Here is a 24,956-nt window from a genome sequence, read left to right on the forward strand (position 1 = left end):
CATTTGAACTTAGTTATTAAATGAGCCCTCAACTTATGGCCAGAAGTAAGTGTTGGGTGTTGTGACCTAGGAAGAAGGTTAGTTATGGTTGCACAGATTTATGGGTAAAGGGCACACCATGACATTTTAAATAATTTTCTGGTATAAGAAACAGCAGCTTAATAGGTAATCATGTGTCACTGCACTCTATTGTATCATTTATGTATTCACATAATTATGTTACAGCTAAAATGTATGTAGCATAAGTAGTAACCAGTAACTTATATTTTAAGGATAAGGTCATTATTAATCAGCCACCGATTCTGGTTTTCTTTTGACAACTAATGACAGAGCTACTACAGTGCTACAGTTAAAGGAGAAGTCCCCTGTCAAAAGAAACACTGCATTTCTTTCCTTCTATTGTGTACACATGGGCTTCCGTGTCAGACTTCCTGCCTTCAGCTTAAACCTCCTTGCCCCGAGCAAGAGCATGGTCGGTTTGTTCCTCTCCCCCCCCCCCCACTTCTCTGCTGTAATCTGAGCCCAGAGCTATGAGTGAGCAGGGAGAGACTCAGGGAGGAAGTGATGTCACAACAAGCTAATACTGCAGCTGCTATCCTAAACAAACAGAGCTTCTAGAACTTTTTCTAAGGTATGAGAGAAAGAAACTCACAAGTCCCGTCCTGGAGGTCATGCACCCATTGTGCCCATTCCACGATGTGTGCAGGCCTCCTCCTGCTGGTCTCCATTCCAGTGGACATAATATATTGGGAGTTTAGTCGTAGAGAAAACCATCCCACACTAAAATCAAAATTCCAGCTTTATTTTCTCAGGTATGGTAAAACATTCTACAGAATAAAAATAGCATTCTAGCTTGCACTATTGCAGCTAATCTATTGGCAAAAAAATGCTTATGCAGCTTCTCTTAAATGGAATTACGCCTAGTTATGCATAACTGTCAGTGAAGGTGTGCTGGGAATGGCAGATCGACCATAGCTTGGAAGTGCATACAAAACAAAACAAATCCCAAATGCTAAAAACTATACCACAGAATCCCTTACCCTTTAAAGATTTAAGTCAGGGGTCAACATGTTACCTAACTTCAAATTATTTAAAAATTACAAACACTTTCACACATCACAATACTGAAGACCAATGTTCCCTTATAGGCAGGTCAGGATACACATATTGAGGCATATTTAAGAGTGAAACTAGAGTTCTCCACAGCCCCCCCCCCCCAAAGTAAAATGCCACCACTCTCTCTATAAATAGATTTTTAGGGACATACTTATCAAAGCGTAAAGCTGACAGTTTACTGTTTGTCAAATAAGCCTTTACAAAAAAAATCCCATAGAGTGAACACTGTGAGGCATAATTTCACCTTTTGATAAATATGCCTTGTAACCTGTGAATCAGGTGCAACTACACACATCATTCTGGGATTCTCTAAGAAGGGGCCCTTACACTATTCATGCCCAGGGGTCCTAGGCTGAATGTGTTCATCCTAGGGGCAGGAACTTTCAATGTCCATTTACATTCAGTAATGTAACTTTGAACATCAAGTTTAAGGTCAATGGCATGCCCACAGGTTTTATTTTGTTTTTCATTTTTCACAAACAGAACATGTTACAGTACGCAATGCTATGAAATAGAGACAAGTGACTAATAACATAAGACATTCTGCTTGAACTGAGACCAGGCAGCCATGAACAACTGCCCAAGATGTAAATTACTGTTCTAGTTTTATCCTAATGTTTTATGTCTAGCAAACAGTGCAAAACATTACATTTTGTTTCAATACTGAACTTTAAACATATGTCTTTAAACTGTATGGCCATTCAGCAGGAGCTTTACTGTAATGTCATAATGAGATGTCATTTGTCAGCCTCGCTCCATGCCATCAGGAGATTTATGTGCACTTTTTTTCCCATTTTTAAACCCATATGTACCTTGTAATCTCACATTTCTATGGAAACCAGGACTGCACTGGAAAATCATTTGAAGCACAAGGTTTAATATTCTTTACAATGTCTATCTATTGCCTGCAGTTGGTTTGCATTTTGTAACTGTAATGTATAGCTCAGGGCGAGCAAATATTTGATAGTTAACAGCGGCCATGTATAAGCATGATGGCACTGGGGCACCTGCACAAGTCTATCTGTCATTTAGAAATCATACTAAATTAATTTTACTCTAACAATATGCAGAGAACCAGGGCAAGAAATCAGGAACTGTGCCAAAAAAAGAAAGGGCATATTCAAAGCTACTTTCAGGGTGGATTTCTGGACACACACTGACAAGTATTGGACATGACAGCAACCTCTAGACACACATTATGGTACAGTTGTAATCCCTTTCATCAGCTGGCACGCTACCTCTATGCCAGTTGAAACTGTGAGCATGAATTTGTATATGAATACCAAGGAGATGTGCAAATGGGTGTTTTTAGAGGTTTACAGTAATGCATGTGGTATTGCAGTATGTGCAGTTAATTATTTATTAATCTGGAAAAATATATATTTATAAGCAAAACATAAACATACAGGAAAGATATGACAGAACAACACTCGTTCCTTTGGCTGAAAATACCATTCCCAAAGTCAGATAGGAGCTAAGGAGCCACCACACAACCCAATAACCAAGGCCCACTAACCACTAAAGCTGGCCATAGACACAAAAATCCGATCGTACGAATTCTCGATTCGTATGATTTTCGGACAATGTGTGGAGAGTCCCGACATTTTAAATCCCGCGAAGATCAGTCGTTTGGTCGATCGGCCAGGTTAAAAGATTTCTGTCGGCTGCCAATAATTTCTGTATTACATGCAGAAATACATTTCTTCATGTATTGCCGATTAGACAATTTTCAGTGGGAGACTGTCATCAGCTTTGCCGTGTCAGACATAACTGTCGTATGATTGCTGTCAGGGGCAGAACATTGGCTGATCTGTTCTTTCCTACTTTATTTGATCTGAATGGTTAGTGGCAGGTCGGGAGATGGGGAAGTCTGATCGTTCAAGGATTCGAAACGATCGGACTATGACCATCTATGGCCAGCTTAAGGCAAAGCCTCCATTTGTGGGTGTATTCTGGTCAGGGGCTTTATAGCAGAGGGAATGCAAGGTATGATTTGTAGGTTACAAGGGGTGGAGTGGCTTGTGAAGCAGAAAGTGGAGTTTGCATTGGTTGTGGGCAGAGTTTTGACATAATGGACCATGCCTGGGATAGATCAGGTGCATGGTTATGCATGAATAGGGAATTTATTTTTCATTGGGGCCTCATTTTTCTTGTTGGCAGCGTCCACCACCAAAGTGGCCAAGAGGCCTGCTGTGCTAATAACTGGGGCTCCTGGAAGGAAGAACCTGCTTACTTATAATTAAGGGATCATAGCACTAGATATCCATAAAACCATAACCTTAATCTTCTAGCCAAGAAAAATAATGGTGTAGCGCTATAGTAAACTGCTTTGTATTTAGCAGTTATAGCTACTTTCCTTTGTGGGCTGATACCACAGATGAGCTCTCTTTCTCAGGGGCAAGCAATCGCAACGCGGTAGAGGCAGGGTGTAGTGTAACTGTAACTAGGTGCAATAGCACAATGATGGGCGCCAGTAGTTCTTTAACTGTTGAACATAGAACTGTATTTATTAAACAATAGGACATAGATCATTCAGCACATTGATCCACAATGGAGCATAGAATAACACAGTAGCATAAAGGAAAAATATACTCACAGTAGGTATAGGCTAAATCCCTACAGGCTAGGGAATACACAGCAGAGAGTATGTTGGCAGCGTGTGAGGGGTATTGCCCAGTTTTCAGGATATCTTCCAGTGGCAGACTAGGGGAATTCCTATCATCCCTATCTCAACACTTTAGTCCTTACTCCGGGTCAGTAATACCCTGGGATCTTAATCCCTCTAATCTCCTCGGCGGAGCCTTGAGCTGCTCAACTAAATAACCTCTCTATCACTCCTAGAGTGATCTATAATTGAGTATAGGGCCAAGGCGCCTAGGGTCAACACTACCCATTCCCTTCCAGCCTGCTTGGTTGGGCAAAAGCAATGGAACCAGACCTCATGGTTCCTAAACCTTTTATACTCTGGCACAGTGCCATCTGGTGTACACTGCGTGAACTACAGGGGTTACATAAGCACAAGGTCCCCATAAATACCTTTTAGGCGTCCGTATAACTAGGGATGTGCCTGTCTGTAATGTGTAAGGGTGTCTAAGATTTTCACATCCCTACACTGGTATGCACATTTCAAATATTACTGCTTAATATAGATAACCAGGCATTGTTTTTCAAAAAAAATAATCTGCCCACTAGTGGATGCTAGTTCAATATAGTCTATGAAAAATGTATACATAAAGATATCACAGCAACCAGTGTGGCAGCTTCCATATAGCTGATACTAATGTTATGTGTGCTGCTGTATTCTTCTGTGTGTATGCAAAAAGTTGTGTGAAACGCCACAGCGATGCAGTGGATACATACAGAAAAACACCAGAGCATGTTTGTGAGAGGCAGACAGTTTGTCATAGTGGGTCATGACAAATATGACACTACCAAGCAGCGAACATATCTAATGACAAAATAGCTGTTTGTATAGGGAGTTATGTTCCACCTATTGTAAAATAAAAGGATATTAGAAGACCCAAGGAGTTCCATGACCATATTAAACAGTGGTGGTTGGACTTTTTCAGTTTGAGTCCCTATTGGAAGTTGAACCTTTGATTAACGCCCCCCCTTAGACAATCTTACAGTTATAGAAAATCGTGTATCAATCATTCTGCCATATGACTTATGTCTAGGTCTGCACATACATTTTCACCTCAAATCTCACTATAATTGACATTTAAGCAGGTCATTCAGGTGCATCTATTATAGCAAATGGCCACTCTGCCCTAATGTCCCTGCTCCATGTCCCACCACCCACAATATAAAGACATATGGCCCCAGGATGATAGCTTTTATTCATGGGACTCTGAGATGATTTCTATTATCTTAATAAGTGTATATTGTAATAGGAAGTACATTTTTTTATAATACACAAGTTTCAGTGAATCATGTCACTCAAATTACATCACTAATCACAGATTATAACTGATGACTTCACTTAACACCATTTATAAGATTATAATTTAGAGAATATTCATCGCTCTGCATAACATATTATTTGCTATTTAAACTTTGAAAATTTATATATATTTTTCATAAATGTGTTACAGTATTATTGTCTAATGATTTCATATATGTCAAAAAGATTCAGCTTTTTCTACAACATTACAAATTTCAATGGTTAAAATTATCAAACTGAAATAAATATTTCATATCCCTCAAAATGAAATCACTTGAGTGTGTTATTTTGTTCTCTTCACCAACTAATGATAGTACAGAGGGTAAACATTACAGCTTGTGCTTTGCTAAATGTGAGGCAGAACTTCTGGAATGGAGCAAAATGCTAATGTACCTATAGCAAGAAGATGTTCTTCATACAAAACAACCTGTACTTCAAAGTAAGCAGGTGATCAGATGTTTCTATCAATGGCATTGGCTATTGAAATCAAAACAGATTGTTTTGAAGGGTTTATTTTAGTACCTCAGAAAAATAACTAAAAGGTATAACCTAAAGGTTTCCCTTAGCCTACTGTATAATGCATTTCACTTTTTGTCTATTTGACATTCCAGTCTTTTTCCCCTAGAAAAGCAGAAATTAAATCAAATGGAAAATTTTAAAAAGTACTGGCATATTACAAAACAGCATCAGACATGAACTGTTTTAGGCCACAATTTGGAAATGTCAGCTGCCTTTCATATCAAAAGAAAAATGTATTGGCTCAATATGCCAAAGTGCACATTATTCCAGCACTTCGATTAGAAACTGTGACCGCAGCCAGGATGAAACAAAGTAACCAAAGGAAAAGACTACAGAACTACAGCCAACTGCTGTCTGGTATTGGTGCCAGTTCGCAACTGGCAGCCAAGAATAAAAGGTCATTTGAGCCCACGTGTCACCAGAGCTCTTATGAATATTTTATGCGACAAATACTTTTCCATAACAAACCTAATTGTCACTGTGATTTTGGCATTAATGAGTCATTCATCTACAGTATATCTGCCAGCAGTGTAACAGCTTACTTTCGACGTACAGCAAAAAGGCAGAACTTTATCAAATGTCAAGCTGTTTAAAACACCTCTGTCAAACTCATGGCTTCAAAGACTCATTTATTGAAGTGGCACATGGTGAAATTCACAAATTTAAAAACAAACCACCATAGTGCTCATTCACGACAGCAAGTGCAATTGCCATGTTTTTCCCCATAATGCAGCTTCTTTTTTTTTTTTTTTCAAGAATGCCACAAGGGGACATTGTGCCTGACACAGTCACAGCCAATTTGTCATAATTAACACAACTGCACTTGCCGAAATCAGACGTAACTTGCCCCTCAGGTTTTTGTAGTGTTTCCCCAATTCCCCCCCAAAATTCAGCAGATGCAGTAACAAGTGAATTAGCAGTAGATTATTATTGTGTGCAATTCATCATGATACGTGTGCTAATTAGTGCATGCTAGGGCATAAACAAGCTGTGGTAAACGGGGAACACCATCACGTCTAGCACACCAACGCGCATGACACTTAAAAGCACCATTAAAGCATGTTCAGTTACAATGGTATTGTGCCTCAAAGCAGTGGTTAAGACTTCCATAAATACAACTCCACTAAACTCTTTAATAAAGTTAAATAAAGTTGCTCACCTCCCAAACACTTTTTTCAGTTCAACAAGATTTTGAAAAAAAAAAAGCCACACCAGACTCACCCTCCACTTCCCACCTAGTATGTCCTCAAAGTGCTCTGTGTCCTGGACCCTCCTCATTAAGGTTAAGTCCCGGTAAAGCTGTACAGGGATTGGATGGGGGAAGTAGGAACTTCCCTTTCAGCCTATCCAATCCAAATGCAAATTTACCGGACGTGAAGCATGGCCGGTACTCCCTTAGACACAAAACCCTGGCAAGCATTTTTTTTTTTTTTTTAAATTTTGGGGGGCCTGGCCAACAAGTTTTTTTTTTTTTAACTTAAAGCAGGCCTTTTGGGAGGGGGGGCCCAGGCCATCAATTTTTTTGTTACTTGCTGGGGGGCCCCTGATCACCAATGGCTTTTTATAACTCATGGGTGGGGGGGGTCCAGCCATCAATTTTTTTACTTGCAGGGGGGCCTCTGATCACTAATGGCTTTTTATAACTTGAAGGGGGTTCTGGTCACCAGTGGATTTTAATAACTTGTGTGCGGGGGGGGGGTCCTGGCCACCAATAGCATTTTATAACTTGTGGGGGGACCCTGATCACCAATGGCTTTTTATACAATGTGGGGGGGGGGGGCTGGCCACCAATGGCTTTTTATAGCTTAGGGGGGTTTAATGTTTTAGCTCTAATGTCTGTGTGGCTTTTTTACTGTGGGGTGTTTCTAGATATGGGGTGGGGCTTGAGGGTGGGTGGGGACCAGGGGGCTCAGAAAATGTTGCCATACAGGGCCCTGTGATTTCTGAAGATGGCCCTGGGTTGGAAACGACTTGAGAAAGAAGGGCACATTATTTATGAATGGGTAGGAGATAGTGATGTGCGGGTCGGGCTTTTCCCACCACCCGTGCCTGTCTGAGCCTGACTTCCGGGTCTCTTTTACAGACTTGCGCCACCTGCCCCACTGATGACATTAAAAAGGGGCGAGGCGAGCTGCGCGTGTCTATAAAAACTCAACCCGTAAGTTGGAAGGTCGCGACTCGGAAAAGAGCGTGCGAGGTCGGCCTGAACCAGCCCGACCCGCAGGTATTGGGTGGGCCCGCACATCACTAGTGGGCGGAAGGAAAAAAATGTACATATACCTCCAACTAGCTTCTACCTATGGTACAGATCATCAGCACTCTAATCCCATGCAACCGATTTTGGCATGGCATCTGTCTTAAAGTACACAGCTTTGGAGCACACATACATCAGCCAGGAGTAAATATAAGGCTCCTGACATGCCTTGCACCCAAAAATGCTTCATCTAGCATCTAATGAACATTATACAAGTAAGGGGCATGCATCTGGGCATCCATGGGGCACTCCTCCTAAAACTGTAGGTGCAATTTGCACCAGCTTACCCACCATTAATAGTCACTTGTAGTTTCAGAAGAGGGCACAATGATTTGTACCTAACAAGGTACAAACAAAGGGGGTGCAAGATTCAGTGTAAGCAAGCATGCAACTGTTTAACTGGTTTTGCACTTTCACGTTTCCCCTTTGGTAAATGAGCTCTAGTGTCTGAAGTTTTAAGACATAAAAAAAGGGGAAAAGGAATAAAAATGAAAAAGCAAAAAATGCTGTCGATTCCATTTGGTTGGGTTATGCTTTATAAATGATGGCATCAGTTTAGGTGTTACATTTTCTGCTTATTTTTTGTGGCCATAAATCCTTTATTTCTATAGTGTAGAAGTGTTTTCTACAACTCTTTGTAACATATTGTTAAGAAACTTGTGTCTGGTAATGGTTTTTAACCAGCCAAAACAGTTGGCATACTGTATATGTATATGCCTTTTTGTGGGGCAATGCCAACACTTTATTTATTTCAATTCTGGAATGGTTGGTGGTACTGCATAATACAAATATTATTGGAAGGTGAAAATGATGCATGCAATTTTTTAAAATTAATTATTGTATATTTTTGGTGGGGCTTTGGGAAGCAGATGTCCTTTTCAAATTAATCAAGAAATCCAAATCCTTTTTATTAAAGTATGCATAGCTGTTGTAAACTAATGTAAAAATCTCAGCTGTCAATCAAATATCACCTGCCCCTCCTCTATGCCTTAGGCATAGGGAGGGGGGGAAAGCAATTAATTTCACTTTCCATTCAGTATTCCCTAGATCACTGCTCTTCCCACATTTCCCCAGTTCTCTTAACCATTTTATGGGGATGGACATCAGGTCCCCCATTCTGGTGCACAAACAAGATTTTGAGATGATGTAAGGCTTGCCTTAATAACAGTGACCAGAAAATGGCTCCTGCCGCTTGCTATAATTATGAGTTCCCAGGCTTATGGAAACAAGATTAAAATAATTTATAGCGGAGCAACTATTCAATATAAACATTTTATATTTACTATATGTAAATTGTATATACATACAGTAGAACCCCTCATTTTAAGTTTTCCCTCATTTTGCATTTTTGTTTTGTGGTCCCATATATTATGCATACATTTACCTGATTTTACATTTTCCTGGATTTTACCCCATTTTTGTCTGGTCCCTTGAAAAATGTAAAATGGGGGTTCTACTATATATGGGGAATAAAGGCTTTCATTCCCCACTGAATAGATATATATATATATATAATAGCAATTAACATAGTTACAAGTTGTATTCCCTAAAGCGATTTTCTCTATTAGCAGCATCAATTGTGCATGACATATAAATGACACTAGTGAAGGGTCTTTGCGCATAAAAGGAGACAATAAAGAGTGACATTTCTTGCCACCATTCATTATGCAGCTTTTGGGCACTGTAGATGCACAATTTCAATGATGTCTTTAGAGGTTTAATTGCTAGAGCAAGAATTAGAGGTTCTCTAGCTCTTTGAAGAGACAGCAATACATTATACAAAACAGCTACTGAAGCATACCCACTCACATGAACCTAAAACAGAGGCATGTCACTGCCATCTCATATTACCACTTAAATCTTAGTGAAGATTATCATCTTAACCTCTTCTCTACTGGGGAAAACTGAATATGTCAACTTGAATTCCCCTTGGATACTGGAAATGTATCTTTTTGATATAATTCCTTGTGAATAAAATGCTTCAGTGTTCAGCTGAAATGGCCAGTACCCAATCATGTTCAATATACATTAATTTATTTAATATATGGTTTTGGAAGACCCATTTTCCTTCCATAATACTGGAATGAAAATGTACTCGCTCAATACTCTATGGTTAGATTTGCACCATTTGGGCAGTTGTAACTTTACTGCTCCTAATTCATTGTCCCCCGACTTGAATATCATCAAAAATCTATGGAATGATTTGAAGCAGGCTGTCCATGCTAGGCAGCCATCAAATTTAACTGATCTGAAGAGATTTTGTATGGATGAATGGTCAAAGATACCACCATCCAGACACTCATCAAAGGCTATAGGATGCGTCTAGAGGCTGTTACATTTGCAAAAGGAGGCTCAAGTAAGTATTGATGTAATATCTCTGTTGGGGTGCCCAAATTTATGCCTAATTTTGTTACGATGCATATAACATATTTTATGTTAATCCAATAAACTTTATGTCACTGCTGAAATACTACTGTTTCCATAAGGCATGTTATATATTAAAAGGAAGTTGAAAGCTCAGACAATGATAAACAAAACTCTAAAGAATTAAGAGGGGTTCCCAAACTTTTTCATATGACTGTAAAAAAACCCCCAGATCTACGTCTATATTTTTCTGTTATCGTTATCCTCTTGAATGTCAAAGATTTACCTAAAAATCAACCTTATCGAAAATAATTAATTTTATTTTTGCCATCATCTTTCCCTTTAGAGGTATCCACTGTGAACAATGTCTATTATTCAAACACAGCCTTGGAGTCAATAAATCTTATCTTACTTTTACATCCTTGTTACATTATTTTACATCCTACATGCTCTCCCGACATTGCTTGATTTGTGGACTTTCAGTGATGGAAACACCCAGTGCCAAGAATATATTTGTCAATCATGCACACGCACCTTGCTTAGTCATAAAATATTTCTTTAGCTTTTGCCTCTTATTGAACCCAGAACCAGATTAGGATATAGTTAAGAACAAAACAGGGAAATACTTTGTCTCCTTAAGCCACTTGCACATGTACAAGTGGCTTAAGCTCTTCTATTCATCACAAAGAATGGTTTGGCTTTACTGGTGCCAGTGATGTAACTACAGAGGAAGTCTTGTAAATCATTTTTTTTTTAATATCATGTAGTATCTGAACACTACTGTGTTCCAGATACAGTATATCACAGATAAACTCATGTTTCTCTCACCACACGATGGTGATAATAATGCACTTCTCCATCCATCATTTCTGCTTTCACATTTTATGTATGTTTCCCATGTTCTTCTTTCTCCACTCATGTCATAAATGCCTGTTTGAAGGATTTATAGTTTAGGTATTTAAACCATCTGTAAACTGGAGAATGGAAGCAAAGATAAGACAACCAAAGGGTTAAAGAGGAACTAAGTGCAGGTAAAAGCGATATATATTACTCTGACTATTGAATAGAACATTAACAGGATTACATCCAAGTTTTACCATAGCCTTTTGCTTGCAAATAAGAAAACCTGTGCAGTTGCACTAAAATTGCTTCAGCCACTGTGCAAATCATCATTATTCATTACTCGCATCCAAAGCTTGGCAACCATGAAGCTATCACTACTTCAAAGGTGGCAGTAGATACATGATTAAATTCATAGTAGGATGGCACAGAGGCAAATCCATGTACAATACACACAGAATTCAAAGTAGGATGGCACAGATGCAATTCCATGTATACTACCCTCAGAATTTATAGTAGGATGACACAGAGGCAATTCCATGTACAATACCCCCAGAATTCATAGTAGGATGGCACAGAGGCAATATTTGCTAATTAAAAGGTAATTACAAGTTATGAGTAGAAATATGAAAATCCCAGAGCCTTAGTAATTATAAGACAGTCAATACTATGCATAGAAAGAGTGGGGCATTGCATTCACATAGGTGACTGCATATTCCCTACAGAATGAGTTATATAAGGAAAGTGTTAATGGTGGCACAGTGAGAGAAACTAGGAGAACCAGCTAAAACTTTGCTAGAGCCTTAATAAGGGAATATTTGTGGGGGGAGTGAAGAGATAGAGAAAATAAACAGAATTATGCAGAGTAATTTAGGGTATTTGTAATGCTGGTAGCATTCTGTCTGCTGCCAGCAAGTAAATTGTCCCTAATTCTTTACTAAACTCTCCTTGCAGAATCAGCGCACCGGAGCTCACGGGAGCACAGCCGGGCTCACAGGCGCCATTTACTTGCTTACTTATCTAAGATATCCAAGGATTTATTATTAATTTAAGTACAACAGGAAGCAGATTGTGTAAATACATCTATTTTGTGGTGCATGAAACATATTTGACATAAGGTAAAGCATTAAAAGTAGCATTATACTTACAACTCAAGCCGATCAGTTCTTATTTCTTTGACTACAATCAAGTAGAGATTCAGTGTAATACAGCACACCCATGCAAGGGCACACCAGTCTATATAAAATAAGAAGTTAGCAATTAGTATTAGTGAACCAAAAACAGCAGGGAAAATGTATTTCTCAGTAAATATATTTCTAATGGGCTATTGACTTGAAACTTATATCAGATGTCTGTAACAACCCAAGTATTCCACACATACAAAAAATTAGTCCATAAATTAAGTTATGTGTAATAAAGTGGAATGACACAGGGAACAGGTATTCAACACATGAAGAAAAGAAGGTGCAAAAAGGCATGGAAAGGGAAGAAACCCGCTGAACGAGTATTTAGAAAGCAAGTCTGCCCTCTATCATTGCTAATTAATATTAGCTGGTTTAGTCCTAATTTGTGGCCTTTGACGAGGTTTCTCATTACCAAGGTATCACAGAAGAAGCATCTTGTGATGGGTAAAAGCAAAGAGCTCTCTCAAGACCTTTGCAACCTTATTGTTACAAAACATACTGGTGGCATTGGTTAAAGACGGATTTCTAAGATTCTGTATGTGAGCACTCTGGGGACCATAATCTGGAAGTGAAAAAAAAAACAATTTCACCCTAAACTGGCCATAACCAGGTGCTCCTCGAAAGATTTCTGACAGAGGAGTCAGAGGAGTTCTGTAAAATGTGTACTTTCCAAAAATATATGGGTTAGGGGGGTAAACATATATTTCTGTGTTTTTACCTCACAAAAAATGCAGTCAATGTGTTGAATTTTCATTAGCTGTAGTTACCCACAGAACTATTTGTATTATTATTATTATTATTATTATTAACATGTATTTATATAGCGCCAACATATTGCGTAGCACTGTAAAGTAAATTATTAAGTGATTATACAACTACATCACATGAATTACATACATAGAATATATGGAGTAACAAACATCACAATCAATACAGGTACAAAAAGGTGAGGAAGGCCCTATGCATAGGCATACAGTCTAAAGGGAAGGGAGTAATACACAAGGTGTGGGAGTGGGCAAGATCGAATAAAGTGGGTGAGAAATGTGGTATTGTATGTGGTGTTGCGTTTGGTAGTTATGCAGAGTGAGGGTAGGCTTCTCGAAAGAAGTGCGTTTCAGAGATTTCTTGAAAGCAGAAAGGTTGGGAGAAAGTCGGACAGACCGTGGGAAAGAGTTCCAGAGGAGGGGTGCAGCCCTTGCAAAGTCTTGAATGCGAGCATGTGAAGAGGTAATGAGAGAAGAGTTGAGTAGTAGGTCAGTAGAGGAGCGTAGTAAGCGAGTGGGTGAGTATATAGAGATGAGTTCAGAGATGTAGGGTGGGGAAGAGTTATGAAGTGCTTTGAAAGTCAGTGTCATTAATTTGAATTTGATTCTGAAAGGTAACGGAAGCCAGTGCAGGGATTAACAGAATGGCGAGGCAGAGGAGGAGCGGTTGCTGAGGTATATGAGCCTCGCAGCAGTGTTCATTATGGACTGGAGAGGTGACAGTCTCTGGAGGGGAAGGCCAATTAAAAGAGAGTTACAGTAGTCTAGACGTGATATGACGAGAGAGTGAATAAGAATTTTGGCAGCATCTTGGGTGATAATTGATCGTATTTTGGTTATGTCCCTCAGGTGGAAGTGACATGATTTAATAAGTGACTGGATATGAGGAAGAATGACAGGGCAGAATCTAGGATAACCCCAAGGCACCGGGCCTGGGGAGAGGGGGTGATAGTGGAATTGTTAGCTATGATGGATACTTCCGGGATGTTACTGGTATTAGTTGGAGGAAAGAGAACCATTTCAGTTTTAGAGAGGTTTAATTTAAGGTAAGGAGAAGAGACGCGAGTTAGGCGTTCTGGGTTGAGATCCGGAGATGAGAGATAGATCTGAGTATCGTCAGCATAGAGGTGGTAGTGGAAACCATACAAGTTGATTAATTTGCAGAGGGAGGAAGTATAGAGGGAGAATAGTAATGGTCCCTGGACAGAGCCTTGAGGAACTCCAACAGAAAGAGGTAGGAGAGAAGATGCTACTCAGTTGTAGGAGACACTGAAGGAACGATTGGTGATGTAAGAACAGAACCAGGACAAGGCTGTGTCACGAATGCCAAGCAAATGGAGGGACTGGAGGAGGAGAGGGTGATCTACAGTGTCAAATGCAGCTGAGAGATCAAGCAGTATTAGTAGTGAGAAATGATTGTTGGCTTTAGTGGTTAAAAGGTCATTAGTTAGTCGAGTCAGGGCAGTTTCAGTGGAGTGTTGTGGCTTAAAACCAGATTGTAGGGGGTCCAGGAGGTTATTGTCAGAGACGAATGAGGTTAGTCGGTTGTAGACTAGGCGCTCAAGTAGTTTAGACATGAAAGGTAGCAGAGAGAGAGGTCGGAGGTTGTCAAGATTGGAGGGATCAAGAGAGGGTTTTTTCAGAATGGGGGTGACAAGAGCATGTTTTAGTTGAGAAGGAAACAGTCCAGTTGAGAGTGAAAGATTAAATAGGTGAGTTGAGGCTTTGATTAGATTTTGAGAGAGAAGTTTTGAGGGAATTGGATCAAGCGTGCAGATGGTAAGGTGAGAAGAGGCCAATAGCTTTGAGACTTCCTCATCAGTGACAGGGGTGAAGGAGCACAGGAGAGACTGGGGAGGGTGGTGTAAGTCTAGGGGGGTTGAGTAGAAGTCCCTTCTGATAGTGTCAATTTTGTTTTTGAAGTGCTCAGCAATATCTTGAGCAGAGACAGATGTGCATGGAGGGGGTGGAGAAGGGGAAAGGAGAGTGTTAAAGGTGGAGAAAAGTTAAGCTGTTTTTTTTTAGAAAGGGAATTAATGAGTGAAGTAAAGTATGTTTGTTTGGCTTGGAAGAGGCTGGTGTTATAGGGTAGGGGCAGATTTGTAGCTCCAAAAGTCTGACTCTGAGCGGGATTTGCGCCAGCGAAGCTCAAGTGCACGTGACTGTCTTTGGAGCGCTTTTGTATGAGCAGTATGCCAAGGCTGAAGTGGTTTGGGTCTAGCACATTTAGTTTTTATAGGAGCAATCTCATTAAGGGCAGTGGCGAGAGTACTATAGTAGACAGAGTTAGCCACATTAGGAAAAGAGATGGCTGAGATATTAGAGTGAAGTGAGTCAAAGGAAGAAGATAGATGTGACACGTCTACAGCTTGCAAGTCACGGTAAGTAAGTGTTTGGGGAATAGCAGGGGGTGAGAAGGGAGTTGGTGAGAGTTGAAATGTGAGCATATTGTGATCAGAGAGGAGAAATGGTGAGTTAGTAAAATTGGTGGTTAAACAGAGTCTGGTAAATATGAGATCCAGAGCATTACCACTGGAGTGAGAGGGGGAGTCTGAGCACAAAGATAACCCTAGGGAGGACGTTAGTGAAAGAAGTTTAGATACAGAAGAGTTGTTAATGTTGTTAACGGGTATATTAAAGTCACCTAATATGATGGATGGGATGTTAGATGAAAGAAAATAAGGAAGCCAGGCAGCAAAGTTGTCCAGAAATTGTGCAGTTGGTCCTGGTGGTCGATATATATGACAGCAATGCAGAGTGAAACAGGAGAAATGAGCTTAATGCAGTGAGCCTCAAATGAGGAGAATGATAGGGAGGGAACAGGTGGAAGAACTTTAAAAGTACAGCGGGGAGAGAGAAGCAAACCTACCCCACCTCCAGGTCTGTTACCAGGCCTGGGAGTATGAGTAAGGTGTAGGCCCCCATAGGACAGGGCAGCAGGTGAGGCAGGAGAAAGCCAAGTTTCAGTAAGTACGAGTAGGTTAAAGGAATTTGCAATGAAATGGTCTTGTATAGCGGTGAGTTTGTTGCAAACAGATCTGGCATTCCAGAAAGCACAGGAAAGATTAACTGGGTTTTTGAGTATAGGAGTAAGAGTTCTGTACTGTTGGAATATGCAACGAAGAGAAGGAGCTCTTGGCCGTGATATAACTGGGATGGGATAAGGGCCGGGGTTTGGGGAAATGTCCCCAGCTGCCAGCAATAGAAAGGAAAGATAGACTAAGGGGCACATTTACAAAGCTCGAAGGATTCGAATAAAAAAAACTTCGAATTTCGAAGTGTTTTTTTGGCTACTTCGACCATCGAATGGGCTAGTTCGACCTTCGACTACGAATCGAACGATTCGAACTAAAAATCGTTCGACTATTCGATCGTTCGATAATCGAAGTACTGTCTCTTTAAGAAAAACTTCGACCCCCTAGTTCGGCAGCTAAAAGCTACCGAACTCAATGTTAGCCTATGGGGAAGGTCCCCATAGGCTTGCCTATGTTTTTTGGATCGAAGGATATTCGTTCGATCGATGAATTAAAATTCTTCGAATCATTCGATTCGAAGGATTTAATCGTTCGATCGAAGTATTAGCGCTAAATCGTTCGACTTCGATATTCGAAGTCGAACGATTTTAGTTCCTGGTCGAATATCGAGGGTTAATTAACCCTCGATATTCGACCCTTAGTAAATGTGCCCCTAAGTGAGAGCGGGATTTGTAAGTTCTTAGGGGCAAATTCACTAAGGCGCGAAGCGCCGAACGCTAGCGTTAATTCGCTAGCGTTTGACATTTTCGCTACTGCGCAAATTCACTAACGAACGCTGGCGTAGTTTCGCTAGTGTTACTTCGCAACCTTACGCCAGGCGAATCTTCGATAGCGACGAAACTACGCAAATTCACTAACTTGCGCAGTGTAGTGAACGCTACCTTTTACGCTAGACTTCCTTCGCCACCTCAGACCTGGCGAAGTGCAATAGAGTAGATAGGGATTGTTTCAAAAAAAGTCAAAAATGTTTCTAAGTCCCAAAAAACGATGGCGTGTTTTCTACATGATGGCTGATAGGCTTAAAAAGATCGAAAAATTTTTGGGGCTCCCCTTCCTCCCCCCTACATTTCCTGACTCATGGCAACTTACCTAGACAGTGGGCACATGTGTAGGGCAAAATAAAATTTTTATTTGCACATTTGAAGGTTTTCTAGGCATTTGTAGTGCAGATACGTGTTCCTCCATTGAAATTTGAATTTCGCGCCGTATGCAAATTAGCCTTCGCTAGCGCAACTTCGCTTTATATAGCGAATCAACGCTAGCGCAACTTCGCAACCTTACGCTACCCCTGTGCGCAACTTCGGATTTTAGTGAATTTGCGGAGCCCTGGCGAAACTACGCCTGGCGAAGTGTGCCGAAGTTGCGCCTGGCGCAACTTCGCATCTTAGTGAATTTGCCCCTTAGTTTGGATGAAAAAGAGGAGTTTTGTGGAAAAGCTAAAGAGAGTACTTTATAATACACAAAAGACATGAATATCTTTTATATCCTTATAAACGATGAGTTCTGATGTCAACAGTTATAAACGGTGAGTTCTGATGTCATTTCTGTCACACGACTCACTGAAATTTAATAAATAAAGTACCCCCAGTTGTAAAATATGAGGATATTAGACGTTAACTCAGAGTTCCATGTCCTTCGGCCTTGTGTTTTTATATGGTCATGAAACTCCTCGGTAACTTATAATATCTTTATATTTTACAAGAGGGGGTACTTTATTGACTTATAACTTCATGTGTGGAGAGGGGAGGAGAGGAGAGTAGAGAGGCTGAGATTTGTATAGAACTGGGATTTGATGGGGGAGGTAATGAAAACTGTTTTATGAAGTATGAGAGTGAAAGGAGGAGAAATGCAGGATAAAGCATGTTTGGAGTAAGAAGTTACAAATTGGCAGATACAAACAAATCTGTGTTCTTCTTATCTTAGCTGGTTCAAAGTTGATAGAAGATAGTCCTGTTCCTTTTGCCTTGTCAATACCTTGTCTAATTGCCTAGTTTAACTGCCATTTCTAAGCACTTGTGAAATATTAGCACTTAAGAAATGTTAGCACTCGTGCCATGCCCCAGATAAGAGTGCCATCCCCAATACTGGGCCTGAATTTATATTGTCGTTATATATAGTTGTTTCAAAGAAAACAATAAGTAATGCACTCAACCAACATGGCCTCTATGTACGATCCAAAAACAATTTGTCTTCGGCACACCACTTACTTGATATTTATAGGGTTCATTCAATCACAGGCTGCTTCAAGCCCAACACAGTAATCTCTTGAAAAAAGGGGGGGGAAAGCTGGGTTCTGCCTTCAAAGCATTTTATTGCAGCAGAGATATGGCACAAGCTTTCAGGACAACCCCTTCCTCAGGTGCATTGCACACTTAGCGAACACATAGCATTAAATACCATTCAACCCCATGTGATTGGCTATTCTTTCAGTTACCCTTCACCAACAATTTATACAAAGTTTCTTTTCTTTTCAAATTCTTTTTATTGAGTTTGCAATAAAATATGAATAATTTACATATCTTTTTGATAATCACAAGCGTATGGCTATGCAGAATCATGTATCTGTAACTCAAACAGAATTTGTACAATATAAACCATACACATTAGAACAAGAAAATTTAAAAAAAAATACAGATTTAAATACAAATATAAATATATAAATAGACCTGTACTTTCCATATAGCTCAAGCATTACAAAATAAAATTGAAGAAGATTTAAATAAGATAGACAATGCATTTTGTAAAAGGGCTTAGCATTTAAATAATATAACTAGTGTTCAGTCATCTTTCCCCATAAGTTTGTGAATGAATTTTCTTTTAGCGTCATCAAGAGTTGAAATATAAAAAGACCATCTACGATTAATCCTATTCCTCTGAGATAATTCATCCACTCTATATCTAATGACCTCTTGGATACATAATTTGTATAAATATAAAAGTACATCTTTCAACTGTGGAGAATCATCTTTAATCCAACATAAGAAAATAGATTTCGGGGAAGCTGCCAGGACTAACCAGCAATAATCAAATATTTCAGTTGAAAAATTTGTTAATGAAATATTATTTGCCTCCAAAAAGGCGTCCTTGAGACCCAATAAAGCAAAATGTGGATTTAATACAATATCTGACTTAATAGACTTCTTAATAAAGCAGGTAACATACTCCCAAAATCTGGGCACGACCATAGATAATGAAAAAATATACAAAGTTTCAAACATGTCCATCATTAATCAGCATAGTTACATAGTTAAATTGGGTTGAAAAAAGACCAAGTCCATCAAGTTCAACCCCTCCAAATGAAAACCCAGCATCCATACACACACCCCTCCCTACTTTTACATAAATTCTATATACCCATATAGCATGAAAGTCCCAATCCATAGTGATGCATAAAAATGCATTGCCTGCAATATAATAATAGTTAATAAACCATTAAAAACATTTATTATCAATAAATACATTACAAAAAGCATCGTGAACTAAAACTCTCAAATCCTTTAGGCACAAGAGAATCTAATCTTTTTATCCATGCTGCCTCTTTTCTTAGCAACTGTTTCCGCACATTACTCTCAGTGGATTAACCTGTTCCAATACAGTCCATCTTACCTGAGAAACTGTATGTTTATTATGAAAAAAATGCTTTGCAACAGATAATTCTGAGAACCGTTCATTTTTTTCTTCCTGTTTCATTTTTTCTTCTTTCTCTAAAGCATAGTTTTGTATGTTACTTTTATGCTCATTTAGGCGAACCCTAATAGGTCTACTAGTTTGATCTTATTGATAACTAGATGGTGTCGTTTCTGAAGAAACTTTTCCTAAATTTTGACCACAGTCACCCAGTGAGTAATTGTGCTGAGTTTGGGACACTTGGCATGGACGCCATAATAATAGCAGCAATTTGGCGTTTTTCATTAAGGTCAATGGCTGAAGTCCGATTGGCTGTTGTTGCCCCGCCCCCTTTTTTTCCTAATTCTGAACCAGAGTCACCAAGTGACTAACACTTTAAGGTTTCGGAATCATGACATTTAACCTGTAAAAATGGCAGCAGTTTTATGTTTTTCTCTTGAAAATCAATGAATGACATTTGATTGGTTGTTGGTGGCTCCACCCACTTTTCCTAACTTTGAAGTGCAAACACCCAGTGAGCACATTTGTGATATTCGAGGTCCATGACATCAATAACGTGCAAATGGCAGCAATTTTAATTTTTCCCATTGAAATCATCAAAGAAATCTGATTGGTTGTTTTTGGCTCCACCCACTTTTCCAAATTTTGATCCCGGTCCTCCAGGGACCAACTGTGCCAAGTTTGAGGACCCTCCCATGAACAATCTAAGAGCGGCGACAGTTTTAACTTTTCCCATTGAAACAAATGGCTAATATTTGATTGGCTGTGGTAGACTCCGCCCACTTTTCAAAATTTTAACCCCAGTGACCCATGGTGCCAAGTTTTGGGTCTCTGGCTTTAACACTGTGGGGACAGTGTTTGACATTTTCTCATTGAAGTCAATAGGGAAAATCTGATTGGCTGTTGTTGCTCCGCCCACTTTTTGGAGTCCCCAAAATGTGACAGAACTTTTCAGGTTGACCACATGACTAAGTGACCCAAGTTTGGTGAGTGTAACTTTAATGCTGTACGAGTGGCAAAAGTTTCAAATTTTCCAATGAAAGTCTATGGGAAAAAATGGGGTCTTTGGGGGGCCGCCACAGGGCCACGGAGGGTGGGATTGCTTAACAGAGCACAAGCAACCTATTCGGGTATGAGCCCAACAAGTGTGCAAAGATTTATAATTGTACTCCTAAAACTCTGGGAGGAGTAGCGTTTAGAAAATTGCTAAAATTTCATTGGCTATTGGTAGCTCCGCCCACTTTGGGGTGCCCCCCCAAAATACATATTTTTATTCGGGGTGACACCAACAATATGCGGTCCGAGTTTGGGGAGTGTCGCTTCAAAACTGTATGAGCGGCAGCGATTTGAAAATTTTCCCTGTCAAAGTCAATACGAAAAACGGCGTCTTCGGTGGTCCGCCGCACGGGCGCAGTGGGTGGGATCGCTTAATAAAGCACAAGCAACATACTTTGCTATAAGGCGAATAGGTGTGGAAAGTTTGGCGCTTGTACCCCTAAAACTGTAGGAGGAGTAGCGTTTAGAAAACCGGGGGGCGCTAATAATAATAATAAGAACTAGAGGGTGTCGTTTCTGAAGAAACCACGGGATGTTGGCTATGAAACGCTATAGGTGTCTTGCCCAGTCGCCCCCGGTGCCTAGAGAGTACACAAAGTCGGTAGAATCCGGATTAAAACGGTGAAATTTAAAGCCAATCCAATTTTACCATTGAAATCCATTCAAACAAACTGGCTATTTTTGGCTCCGCCCACTTTTAAAAATTTGCATCCCAGTCACCCCTTCACCAAATGGACCAAGTTTGAGCACTCTTACATTAACAGTGTAAGATTGACAGGAATTTAAATATTCCCATTGAATAGCATTTGGTAAAATGTGATTGGCTGTTTTAAGCTCCGCCCAGTTTTCTGAATTTTAACCCCAGTTACCTAGTCATGGTCAGTGCCAAGTTTGGGGCCTCCGGTTTTAAAACTGTGAGAACGGCGGTAATACAAAATTTTACATTAAAGTCAAGAGGTGAAAACTGATTGGCTGTTTTTGGCTCCACCCACTTTTCCTAAATTTTGACCGCAGTCACCCAGTGAGTAATTGAGTCAAGTTTGGTACACCTAGCATTTAAACTGTGATAATAGCAGCAGTTTATCATTTTTCTTTAAGGTCAATGGCTGAAATCTGATTGGTTGTTGTTGCCCCGCCCCTTTTTTTCCTAATTATGAACCACAGTCACTCAGTGACTAACATTTCAAAGTTTGTGAATGCTGTGATTTAATGTGTAAAAATGGCAGCATTTTTATTTTTTTCTAGTGAAAATCAATGAATGAAATTCGATTGGTTGTTGGTGGCTCCGCCCACTTTTTCTAAACTTGAAGTGGAAACCCCCAGCGGCCACATTTGTGATATTCAAGGTCCCTGACATCAATACTGTGAGAATGGCAGCCTTCTTAATTGTTCCCATTAAAATCAATCAAAGAAATCTGATTGGCTGTCTTAAGCTCCGCCCAGTTTTCTGAATTTTAACCCCAGTTACCTAGTCATGGTCAGTGCTAAGTTTGGGACCTCTGGTTTTAAAACTGTGAGAACGGCAGTAATCAAAAATTTTACATTGAAGTCAATAGGTGAAAACTGATTGGCCGTTTTTGGCTCCACCCACTTTTCCTAAATTTTGACCGCAGTCACCCAGTGAGTAATTGAGCCAAGTTTGGTACACCTAGCATTTAAACCGTGATAATAGCAGCAGTTTATCTTTTTTAATTAAGGTCAATGGCTGAAATCTGATTGGCTGTTGTTGCCCCGCCCCTTTTTTTTCCTAATTGTGAACCACAGTCACTCAGTGACTAACATTCCAAAGTTTGGGAATGCTGTCATTTATTGTGTAAAAATGGCAGCATTTTTATTTTTTTCTATTGAAAATCAATGAATGAAATTCGATTGGTTGTTGGTGGCTCCGCCCACTTTTTCTAAACTTGAAGTGGAAACCCCCAGCGACCACATTTGTGATATTCAAGGTCCCTGACATCAATACTGAGAGAATGGCAGCCTTCTTAATTGTTCTCATTAAAATCAAAGAAATCTGATTGGTTGGTTTTGGCTCCACCCACTTTTCTTAATTTTAATCCCAGTCCCCCAGTGACCAACTGTGCCAAGTTTGAGGACCCTGCCATTAACCGTCTAAGAGCGGCAGCAGTTTAACATTTTCCTATTTATTTGAATGGCTGAAATTTGATTGGCTGTTGTAGACTCCGCCCACTTTAGGTAAATTTTAGCCGAGTCACCCAGTGACCCACGGTGCCAAGTTTGGGAGAGCTCTAGCTTTAATACTGTGAGAATTACAGCTGTTTACATTTTCTCATTGAAGTCAATAGGGAAAATCTGATTGGTTGTTTGCGGCTCCGCCCACTTTTTTGGGTCCCCAAAATAGGACAGAATTTTTCAGTTTCACCCCATGACTAAATGAGCCAAGTTTGGTGAGTGTAACTTCAAAGCTGTACAAGTGTCAAAAGTTTCAAGTTTTCCAATGAAAGTCTATGGGGAAAAAAGGGGTCGTCGGGGGGTTGCCACAGGGGCACGGAGGTTGGGATCGCTTAACAAAGCACAAGCAACCTATTCGAGTATGAGTCGAACAAGTGTGCAAAGTTTCATAATTGTACTCCTAAAACTCTGGGAGGAGTAGCGTTTAGAAAATTGCTCAATTTTCATTGGGCGTTGGTAGCTCCGCCCACTTTGGGGTGCCCCCCCAAAATACTTATTTTTATTCGGGGTGACATCAACTATATGTGGTCCGAGTTTGGGGACTGTATCTTCAAAACTGTACAAGTGGCAGCGATTTGAAATTTTTCCCTGTCAATCTCTATGGGAAAAAAGGGGTCGTCGGGGGGTCGCCACAGGGGCGGGGTGGGTCCCCAAAATAGGACAGAATTTTTCAGCTTCACCTCATGACTAAATGACCCAAGTTTGGTGAGTGTAACTTCAAAGCTGTACAAGTGGCAAAAGTTTCAAGTTTTCCAATGAAAGTCTATGGGGAAAAATGGGGTCGTCGGGGGGTCGCCACAGGGGCACGGAGGGTGGGATCGCTTAACAAAGCACAAGCAACCTATTCGGGTATGAGCCGAACAAGTGTGCAAAGTATCATAATTGTACTCCTAAACCTCTGGGAGGAGTAGCGTATAGAAAATTGCTAAATTTTCATTGGGCGTTGGTAGCTCCGCCCACTTTGGGGTGCCCCCCCAAAATACTTATTTTTATTCGGGGTGACATCAACAATATGTGGTCCGAGTTTGGGGACTGTATCTTCAAAACTGTACGAGTGGCGGCGATTTGAAATTTTTCCCTGTCAAAGTCAATGGGAAAAAAGGGGTCGTCGGGGGGTCGCCACAGGGGCGGGGTGGGTGGGATCGCTTATTAAAGCACAAGCAACGTACTTTGCTATAAGAGGAATAAGTGTGGAAAGTTTGGCGCTTGCACCCCTAAAACTGTAGGAGTAGCGTTTAGAAAATGGGGTTCGCCAATAATAATAAGAAGAAGAAGAACGAGCTGAAATCGAAGAACAGTATGTTGGCTATTTCATAGCCAACATAATAATAAGAAGAAGAACGAGCTGAACTCGAAGAACAGTATGTTGGCTATTTCATAGCCAACATAATAATAAGAAGAAGAACGAGCTGAACTCGAAGAACAGTATGTTGGCTATTTCATAGCCAACATAATAAGAAGAAGAATAAGAACGAGCTGAACTAGTAGATCAAGATGTTGGCTTTTTCAAAGCCAACATAATAAGAAGAACGAGCTGAACTAGTAGATCAAGATGTTGGCTTTTTCAAAGCCAACATAATAATAAGAACTAGATGGTGTAGTTTCTGAAGAAACCACAAGATGTTGGCTTTGAAACGCAAGAGGTGTTGGGGCCAGTCGCCCCTGGTGCATAGAGAGTACACAAAGTTGGTAGAATCTGGTTTAAAACTGTGAAAATTGAAGCAGATCAAATTGTACCATTAAAATCAATCCAAAAAACCTGATTGGCTGTTTTTGGCTCCACCCACTTTTAAAATTTGAACCCCAGTCCCCCTGTGACCGACTGTGCCAAGTTTGATGTCCCTGCCATTAACTGTGAAAGAATGGCAGCAACTTATATATTGACATTGATTAGCAATAGGTAACATTTGATAGGCTGTTTTAAGCTCCACCCAGTTTTCCGAATTTTAACCCCAGTCACCCAGTCATGGTCTGTACCAAGTTTGGGGCCTCTGGCTTTAAAACTGTGAGAATGGTAGTATTTGAAACTTTTACATTGAAGTCAATAGGTAAAATCTGATTGGC

The 24,956-nt window shown here is 40.1% G+C and overlaps 1 protein-coding gene across 5 annotated transcripts in view; it reads right to left on the minus strand.

The window, feature by feature from the left end:
• LOC108709423 (cyclic AMP receptor-like protein A) overlaps positions 1–24,956 on the minus strand; it is a 256,285-nt gene that overhangs the window by 142,835 nt on the left and 88,494 nt on the right. For all 5 annotated transcript variants that reach the window (XM_041583760.1, XM_041583759.1, XM_018249222.2 and 2 more), the window contains one exon: positions 12,185–12,272. In XM_041583760.1, coding sequence (XP_041439694.1) covers positions 12,185–12,272 — 88 coding nt within the window. The remainder of the gene's footprint in view (positions 1–12,184; positions 12,273–24,956) is intronic.

The sequence above is a fragment of the Xenopus laevis genome, chromosome 2S (assembly GCF_017654675.1).
Source record: "Xenopus laevis strain J_2021 chromosome 2S, Xenopus_laevis_v10.1, whole genome shotgun sequence".
NCBI classification, from domain to species: Eukaryota; Metazoa; Chordata; class Amphibia; order Anura; family Pipidae; genus Xenopus; species Xenopus laevis.